This window comes from Centroberyx affinis, unplaced genomic scaffold, assembly GCF_046629955.1.
Source record: "Centroberyx affinis isolate AG114_WGS23_722 - 3 ecotype Tasmania unplaced genomic scaffold, CSIRO-AGI_Caff_v1 ptg000195l_1, whole genome shotgun sequence".
Taxonomy (NCBI): Eukaryota; Metazoa; Chordata; class Actinopteri; order Beryciformes; family Berycidae; genus Centroberyx; species Centroberyx affinis.
Window position 1 is genome coordinate 39,242 of NW_027278888.1, and position 9,730 is coordinate 48,971.

The window sequence follows — 9,730 nt, forward strand, 5'->3', positions numbered from 1 at the left end:
CACCCAGCAATTTGTCATGTCCTCTGTCTGTTAGATAGATAGATAGTTAGATAGATAGATAGATAGATAGATAGATAGTAACCCATAAAATGCTTTACTTTCATGTTTACATCCTTCCTGAATCAGTTCATATGAACAGCATTTTAATTGGATTGCTATTGACAGATAAATACAACAGGTTGCCCTCTTAAGTTGTTCTATATTTGGAAACGTAGCGAGGCAGTAAAGAGATTAGTCGCTGTAACAGACACTAAGTTTCCCAATGCACAGGAACAAATGGCTGCATATAGTAGGCCTATTTTATCTCTCTTTCTCTCTCTCTCACACACACACAAACACAGACAAAATATCCTCTGTACAGCACTAATATCCTCCTCTCTCTCCTCTCTCTTCTCTGATAAAGGTAGACAATGGTGAAGCATAGTAAAGCTTTTAGTAACAGTAGTAGTAGTAGTAGTAGTAGTAGTAGTAGCAGTCCTCTCCAACAAGCTTATTTGAGGATATTTTTAGTCAAATTAGATTATTGCACGTGCAGATAAACTTATAAAAGAATGTAACTTTTTCAGGATAATGCAATAATGCCTTAGCAGAATTGTTTCATAGTTTAACTCCTTGATTCGTGTTTTTTTTTTTTTTTTTTTTTTTTTTTTTTATATTTTCAAGATATCAACAATAGGACAATAAACTACAAGAAAACAGGATGGGAACCAATGAGATAAAGACATAAAATCACAATTATGGTAATAGAGCAACAACAATGAAGCGAACAATATAATTTAATAAAAAGATAAATTAAAGGAAAAAGTATATAATAAAATCGTGATTATCTCTTGAATGAAGTCATATTGGCATGAATTAAGTGAAACTGATCGACATTAGCAGCATTATCTGCCAGCGCAGTTGACTGAAATAAGGGCGATACGTGCGGACACCAGATAAAATCACTTGCCGAGCTTGTCACTTTTTGCAGCGCGTCACATCATCATCATCATTTCACACGGAGGAGGACACTTGGATACTCCCAAAACGCGTGCGTCCCTGGCCGGCCTCTCCACACCAACCTGTGTGCGTGTGACGCAAAGGAGTCTACTTAAAGCGGGATTAGCGCTCGGCCAAGCAGCACACTCTCATCCGCCCTGCGCTCCGGCACTGCGCGCAACCTGCCGTGGCGTGCACACGACTGAACTGAAGTGAACACAGCGGACAGGACGGCTTTCTACTAATCAGCACTTGGAGAGCGAAGAGAGCAGAAGCGCTCCGGCTGTCCAGAGAGCTTCAACCAGGAGCGCTTCACCCCCACACACACGTCCATGCATTCTCTGGATAACGCCGGAGCCCTCGGAGACCTAGACGGGAAATAATAATAAATTCCTCAGATTATTTTTGTTTTTGCACATTTTACGCACCGGAGTGCCATCATCTCCGAATGAACAATCATGGGGGAGTGGACCATATTAGAGCGTCTCTTGGAGGCGGCTGTCCAGCAGCATTCTACTATGATCGGCAGGTAAGAGTTGGGGGAAAAAAAGTGGTGCCTTGTCCCTAAAGGTGGGGGGTTGAGGGCAAAAACAACACAGTACCAAGTGAGTGTAAAGCTGGAGAAAAGCGCACACAAAGAATAAACTCGTTGAATGCAACAGCATGAAAGCAGAAGCGCCTTCAAGCCTTGTACGAATCGAGGGAAACCATATATATATTTTATAAAACTTTGAGGAATTAGACTGCGAAATGATAAATGTTGAGGGCAGCCAGATATGTTTTATTCATCACACTTTGAGGGACTGTGACAGGATAAAAAAAAAATCGGGTGAGATTGGGGGGAAGCGCGCTTTCATTTCAGCACTGGACAGCTCCCAAACGGCCGCTCCAGCAGACCGACAGCGGCTTTGCTTTCCAATCCCTAATTGAGTCTCTTGCTTGTTTAAAGATTAAAGCGCATGGGGATGTAGTGGAGGGTAAACCCCACCTAGAACCCAGTTTACCCACCTTTTTATTTGCAGAAATCGAGTTTAGGGCTGCAAGATGAATGTTTAGGGGCGTAAATTCGTAGTAAGAAGGATCCAATTGATGGAAGTAGCATAAATGTAGGGGGGGTGAACGGTAATTAAAGCATTTCTGAGAAGATAATTGGTTATATTATTGATTATATGGGTGGTTGTTTGCCTATGATCGCCAACTGGAGGTCACAGTTTACCCCACTTGTTTATTCACCACTACATCACTGCTTAAGCCTATAAACCGCCCGTGCAGCTATACTGTAAATGCGCCCCTGTGTCTGTCCCTTCACTACATTCGCTTGTTTTCCTCCAGGATCCTGCTGACAGTCGTGGTGATCTTTCGGATTTTGATCGTGGCGATAGTCGGAGAGACAGTCTACGACGACGAGCAGTCCATGTTCGTGTGTAACACCCTGCAGCCGGGCTGCAACCAGGCCTGCTACGACAAGGCGTTCCCCATCTCCCACATCCGCTACTGGGTGTTCCAGATCATCATGGTGTGCTGCCCGAGCCTCTGCTTCATCACCTACTCCGTGCACCAGTCCGCCAAGCAGAAGGAGCGCAGGTACTCCACCGTGTACCTGTCGCTGGACAAGGACCAGGACTCCATGAAGAGAGACGACAGCAAGAAGATCAAGAACACCATCGTGAATGGAGTACTGCAAAACACCGAGAACTCCACCAAGGAGGCCGAGCCGGACTGCCTGGAGGTGAAGGACATCCCCAGCTCGGCCATGCGAACTACAAAGTCCAAAATGCGGCGGCAGGAGGGCATCTCCCGCTTCTACATCATCCAGGTGGTGTTCAGAAACGCGCTCGAGATAGGCTTTCTGGTCGGGCAGTATTTCCTCTACGGATTCAACGTCCCCTCGGTGTACGAGTGCGACCGGTACCCGTGCATAAAAGACGTCGAGTGCTACGTGTCGAGGCCCACCGAGAAGACGGTGTTTCTGGTCTTCATGTTCGCCGTCAGCGGGATTTGCGTGGTGCTGAACTTGGCGGAGCTGAACCACCTCGGCTGGAGGAAGATCAAGACCGCCGTGAGGGGCGTGCAGGCCCGGAGGAAGTCTATTTATGAGATCCGAAATAAAGACCTGCCCAGGATGAGCATGCCCAATTTCGGCCGCACTCAGTCCAGTGACTCTGCCTATGTGTGACGGTCCGACCCGAGGCTGCAGTCTGCAGGACGGGATGTGTACAAATGATTTATTAAGAATGTGGCGCGCTGCAAAAAAAAACACTCAGCATAACAAGTCATTTAAGAGCACTGAGTCGCGAAATGTTATTTTTTCTTGAAACGTGAGAATATCTAGCCAGATTTCGTTTGTTTCCAATGCCAATCAACTTGTTTCAGGGATTTTCTTGACATTCAAGAGTCATTTTCTTGATACTATAGTGGAGTGATCTGACTTTACTCTGCCTTGTTTCAAGATTTTAACACTTGCAGCTAGAAAATTCCTGAAACAAATCAAACTGCATTGGAAACAAGAGGACTTATTTCCCCCTTTTTCAGAGTTTATTTCAAGAAAAATAAGATTTATCGCTGAATATGACACTAAATGACTGGTTAAGATGGGCATTTTTTGCAGTGTGGACAATTTATCTCGCCGACCTCTTCCTGAATTTGGTGGGGTATATCGATTTTATTTGTCTTTTATGGACAACCAAACAGCAAACGGACCAAACGTTTGTTCGTCGTCTTTGTGAGGAGAAGGCACTGATGAAATGTTTGTGTTTTCATTTTTTGTAAAGTGCTTCTTAAAAGCATACACTCATATCTGATTTTAAGTGTTTTTTTGTCTCTCTTTGTTTTCTTTCTCTGCTGTCCAGGTGGACACGGAGTGTATTCTCTTGCACTAATAAGCCAAAAATAATAGGCCTATCATATTTGAGCTGTGTTTTAATGACATTCCAATGGTTTCAACAACATCACTTCTACCACAGTAAAACACACACTCTCTGGCAGTAGAAAGGGCAAGACTATTCTTTAGACTTATTTTAATAGATCACATATTCTTACAGTATATCTCTCATCTCAAATATCTGGTATATCTCTTAGCAATGTCATTGTTTTTGGATGCCTGTGCTCACACCACTGACCTTAACCTAAGTGATCACTCCTTGGCTTTAGGCAGCACCTGGAAACCTGCTGCCAAACTGTGACTTCTCTGGCTTTCTTTGTCTTCGTTTTTTTTTTTTTTTTTTTTTTTTTTACACCCAAGCGCCCATTTCTTTCATTTGTGATGGGTTTTTTTTCTTGATTTCATGTCATCAAGTGCCATACATGTACATAAATATATACATTATATATCTATATATATATAGAGAGAGAGAATATTATAACCTTTATCCAGAGATATGAATTCCATGAAATCCCACTTTGGATTATAATGCTATCATCCTCTTTCATTTGAATAGCTGTGGTTTGTATGGAAATGGTGTGCTATTGTCATCTTTGATTTAAATTTGCAACACAAAAGCCAACCAACCATTGCATATTCCAGGGTTATTGATCCGATCTTGATCTGGGCTCTTGATCTTAATCAAACGCAGCATACATTTGAATTTCAATTGGAAAAGAGGCAACACACTACTGCCATTGGTGCTACCATTTTCAAGAGCGATGATTCGAGTTATGTCAATGTAAGACGAATCTGACGAGCATCTGTAATAAAAACGAAGCCATATGAACAAGATTTGTGTGGTGTGTGTGATGTCAGTTCTTCAGCAAGGTGATCAGCGGTTGGTTTCATGTTTGATAACCTTTAAATGGAAAAATGTTAAAGGAAGATTTTGACATTTTGAATTCGAGGCGGTCAGTCTTCTTCTCTAGACCCTCGTCATATTTGGGGAAAAGATTCAACTTCCCAAAAATCATTGCCTTCCTCATTGATACTAAAAGTCAGGGAGAAATGTAGGAACGTTGTATCCCAAAGTGACAAGTGTGTGGTGAAGAAATTAACCAACTTATATTCAAAATGTCAAGGTAAATCAGTGAGGTTTTAGGTCCTGTTGATTTCTGACATTTGATGGTTTTGTCATGACAAAAAGCATCAAAAGAATGTAAGAATATGACATTGGATTGGTATTAAAATCCATTCAATCAAGTCATGAAGAGTCCTGAAAAGGATCACAACATTTTTACTGAATCACTCTGTGTGTTAAACACATAGAGAAATTTGTCTTGGTTTTTTGGTGCAGAGACATATTGACATACGTGGTATAACCTTACTGTACCTGCAGAAAGATGGCCAGGTACTGAAATATATTCCTGACACAGATAAACAAATACAGCCAATGTAGAAGTCCCATTATTATTTACTGCATGCTCAAGAGAAATTGTTTAGGAAATTCAAATTTCGCTCTCTTTTTAGCCACAAGAAGTTACAAGCAAGTCTGATAACTTGTCGGTTGGCAGACACTATATTTGTGTTATGATATGCAAATGTATTTCTACTGTAAAATATTCAAGAAGGAATTGTCTGCAGTACTAATGCAGGATAGATGCAGGATGAACGCATGAAAGATGACTTCTATAATGGCTGCCACTGTATACAGGACTAATGCAGGATAGATGCAGTATTGATGCATGAAATGGGATTTCTACCATGGCTGCCACTCTATACTGTCCATTACCAATAGCAGATAGACAAGAGGAATGCATGAATTCTACATTGGCTACACATGTAGACTTGAGCTTCCCATGTTGACAGCTACATGACATTTTCATGGCATCACACAGAGCCCAGCATGAGCGGCCATGTTTGTTTTTTATCGGATCCACCGTCCTCCTTGGCCCGGACAGAAGAAGAAGAAGAAGCCTGGGTTCAGTGCCATCTGACGCTGAGGTTGCCTTCAAGGTGACTGGGAAAATGCTGAGTAGGTGGAGAGCACTCCTCCTCTGACCAACCAGAGAGCAGGATATATGTGTATATGTGTGTGTGTGTGTGTGTGTGTGTGTGTGTGTGTGTGTGTGTGTGTGTGTATGTAGGACAGGAGGTATTATCTGTGAGACAGGGCGGTGGGGAGGCCAGGTAGAGCTGCCAAGATGACTCGGCAACTCAGAGGAGAAAAAATCGAAGCGCGAAGGCCGGGACATATCAATCTCAAATTCAGCAGGGATTTTAGAGTCTCCTCTAAAACACGCAACAACCCCGCCCCCCCACCACCTCCTCCCACCCCCCACCCCCCACCTCCACCTCTATCTCCCAGTGTCATAAGCCATTTGATAAATGACTTTTATCACAAAGCTCCTTACAGTACCACAAGAGCCACATTTCAGTACAGGTGGGAATCACAACAAATTTCCTGGTCTTAGTAAGCGTTGATTTTTCAGTGACAATTATTTTAACCTTTCACACCCTGAGTTTCCCCTTAAATGTCTTCTTAAGTAGCTTCAAAGTAGCTTCACATACATGTTCTGTGAAATATTCAAACCTAAGATGCCATTTTTTTATGGCTGCTCCATTACATCAAATGGAAAAAATGTTTGTGCATCATTTTATACACATTTCCCTGTAATTCAGCCTGACATGTTTGGTATCTTTGGAAACCTTGGGATCTTGACTAGAATTTAAAATAAAGTTCTGTGGGTTTGAACAAAGCTTGGCTGTGAAACGTGTGTTTGTAATGATGGTCTTGCATGAGGGACTTTAGTTGGCAAGTATTGATTGGAGAGCTGTTTGTCCACTCACACAGCTGATCTGGCTCTGAGGCAGCTGGTCAAAACTATCAGAAATGTTGAATTAACTCTGATGGATGTGGACTTACAGAAATACTGGCATCGTGTTGATTTTTACACTCTCTGAGTTAAATTAACAGTGATGATGTTGCTGTGTAGTGCCTTGCTCTACCCGCTGCCACTGCAAAAAAAAACACCCATCTTAACAAGTCATTTAGTCTCATATTCAGCCTTCAAATCTTATTTTTCTTTAAACCAAGAGAACAATTCTGCCAGTGAGAAGAGATAACTCCACTTGTTTCCAATGCAATGTTTCACTTCTTTGAGGAATTTTGTAGAAATGAGAAATGAAACAAGTCAGAATAAGGCAGATCACAAGAAAATGACACTTGATTCTACAAACTTCCTGAAACAAATTGATTTGCACTGGAAGATTTTTTCACTTATTTTTAGAAAACTACAATTTTAGGACTGAATAAGAGACTAAATAACTTAATAATAACCCATCAAAATACTCAGGGAATTGAACCCCTAACCCTGACCTCACCCTGGCAGTATTGTCGTGCTTCACAGTGCTACCTGCCTGCTCTCATGCTCTCGACTCTGAGCTCTAATGCAAATCAAGCAGCTCTCGAAACATGAATACTAATTCCCACGCCTCGCTGAGGGGGTTGAGGAGAGGTTAGTGATTAAAAAGTCACAGATGAATACGGAGGACGGAGAATTATCTCAAGAGAGAGGGAGACAGTTTTTAGACCTGGCAGGATTGGATTATCGGTTTCTAATATTTCCCATTGTAACCTTCGCGAGAGGTTCTCTGATAAGGCGGGACAGGGTCAGGCCGCCAACAATACTTCCTGGCTAAAAATAGCCCGAGCCCCGCCACCGTCTGAACACACAGCCAGCCTGCTTCCACATCCCCTCCCTGCTCTTTACACGCAACATCTTTTGTATGCAAAGTGCTGGAACTGAAGCGAAGGCTGCAGCACGCTCAGCGGATTCACTGTGGCAAAGCTTTGTTTTGATGTTAGCGTTTTGTTCTGTTTTGTTTACACTCGAGGGCTTTTATTTTTAAAGATTTTAATATGTATTAGGGTTTGGTAGGGCTGGGCGATATGGTTGAACTCAATATCATGCTGATCATAAGGATTTTTCTCGATATCAATATATATCACGATATGGTTCATGTATGCGAAATCACGGTAAATAATCAAATTAATGTTCATCTCATTGAATCGAATAGTAATGTTTGGTGTGATGTCAAACAAAACTAAACTGAAAATATTCAAATAATATTCCTACCATACCTCATTGTATCAGAGTTTTTAAGTAAAATTTGCTTGTCATCATCAATTCAGACAGCAGAAATGTGTGTCACGATATCAAAATATCTTCATATCATCACGATATGATTCCACTGAAAGACGATAAACGATAATATTGAATTATCGCCCAGCCCTAGGGTTTGGTGTGTATTGCACATTGTTGACTTTATCCTGGGTACTAAAGACAATTTTCCACAATTCAGGACAATAATGTCATTCTATTCTATTCTATTCTATTCTATTCCAGTACTAATATCAATGTAGCCTATTACTTGTGGTCCATCTGTCTGTTTTTCACCACAACACTCCCTTCAGCTGAGAAGTGCATGTCCACTTTTAGCTCAAATGCCATAAAAATAAAAATTTAAAGCTCCTGCGTTTTTTTTTTTGTTTCCACTACAGCTTGGCCTGTGTGTGTGTGTGTGTGTGTGTGTGTGTGTGTGTGTGTGTGTACATGGATGTGTGTGTGTGTTTCCTCAGGAGAATATCCAAACCGGCGAGAGCCACTCAGAGCTTCTTCAGACACATAGCCACTCATCATAAATATTCATACCACACTGGCATACAGTGTACACTTATGATCAATGGGCTGTATGTCAAACAAGCCGAGGCAGAAAATGTGACGGTCGACTCTTTTTGAAATCAGCTGTCGACTCCGTTCAGTTTTCAGTTTAAATCATCAAGTTTAAATCATGAAGTTGCCTCTCAGCTGTTCTCTGATTAGTCTTAAGTCGTATTTATGCCATGTTATACAGTGTAAGAGTCTAAATACAGATCTCAAAAGGCTGTAGTCACTTCAACACATATGAGCAGAGGAGTACTAAAATATCCTACTTAAATATAATACATTTTTTCATAAGTAGAAGCAAAGTTCTTGGTGAAAATCTCCCAAAAATAAAATTCTCAAAAAGTAAAGTCTTGCCCTTATATGGCAAGATTTTGATTGTTTTTTGGTTTTGTACATTGTTGTACTGTATCTTGTCAGTCTGCAATGTTTGTTTCACTTGATGAAAAAGTGATTCTTAAATCTCAAATGAACTCTCTGCTTAAATAAAGGTTATATAGAAATTAAATCTAACACTCTAGCTGTATTGGGGTTGTAAGTTAAGTTCTGGAGTTGAGGTATAGTGCCTCACCATTTTACATTCTGATTACAATGACAATGTTACAACACATATTAGGAGAAACTGAATGCAAGTTTGTTCCGAATTTCCCCTCAGACTTGCAAAATGTACTCTTCATGGGTTTAGTGGGCTAATGTTATGAATCTTTGAATGAATGCCTTTCAATTCAATTCAATTCAATTTATTGTCATTATACCAGTCCAGTATAACAAAAAGTCTTGTTCGCCAGTCTCTCTGGTGCAACATAAAAACATAAAAACATAATGCAGACACTGACACAGTAAGAGACTCACCTTCAAGACAGTTTTTAGACATAAAATTCAAAAACAAAATAAGTAAATAAGAATAGAAAATAATTAAAATTAAAGTCATGTATAAAGAGTGCAAGTCGTCACTGGTAGCATTAAGTCATGGGTAATATTACATAGTCGTCATGAAAAATATTGCACAGTGGCATTAAAAATTCCCACTATTGCACAATCCGTGTCCATAGTCAGGCTTAGTAATTAGTGTGTGGGGTGGGTGGGGGGGGTGGGGGGGGTCACTAGCTTTACAGCTCTTGGGAAAAAGCTATTCTTCAGTCTGCTGGTCCGTGACTGTACT

General features: G+C 41.0%; 1 protein-coding gene across 1 annotated transcript; it reads left to right on the top strand.

Moving 5' to 3' along the window:
- Positions 1 to 1,436: 1,436 nt before the first annotated feature.
- On the top strand, positions 1,437 to 3,154 carry gjd2b (gap junction protein delta 2b). The gene is made up of 2 exons (XM_071538341.1): positions 1,437 to 1,507; positions 2,311 to 3,154. The coding sequence occupies exons 1-2, from the start codon at positions 1,437 to 1,439 to the stop codon at positions 3,152 to 3,154; spliced, it is 915 nt and encodes a 304-aa protein (XP_071394442.1).
- Positions 3,155 to 9,730: the final 6,576 nt, after the last annotated feature.

Bases quoted from the DNA above. Each gene is read 5' to 3' on its own strand.
- gjd2b (XM_071538341.1), top strand. From the start codon at position 1,437: ATGGGGGAGTGGACCATATTAGAGCGTCTCTTGGAGGCGGCTGTCCAG. The intron at 1,508-2,310 runs GTAAGAGTTGGG...GTTTTCCTCCAG, and splicing joins CATTCTACTATGATCGGCAG to GATCCTGCTGACAGTCGTGG.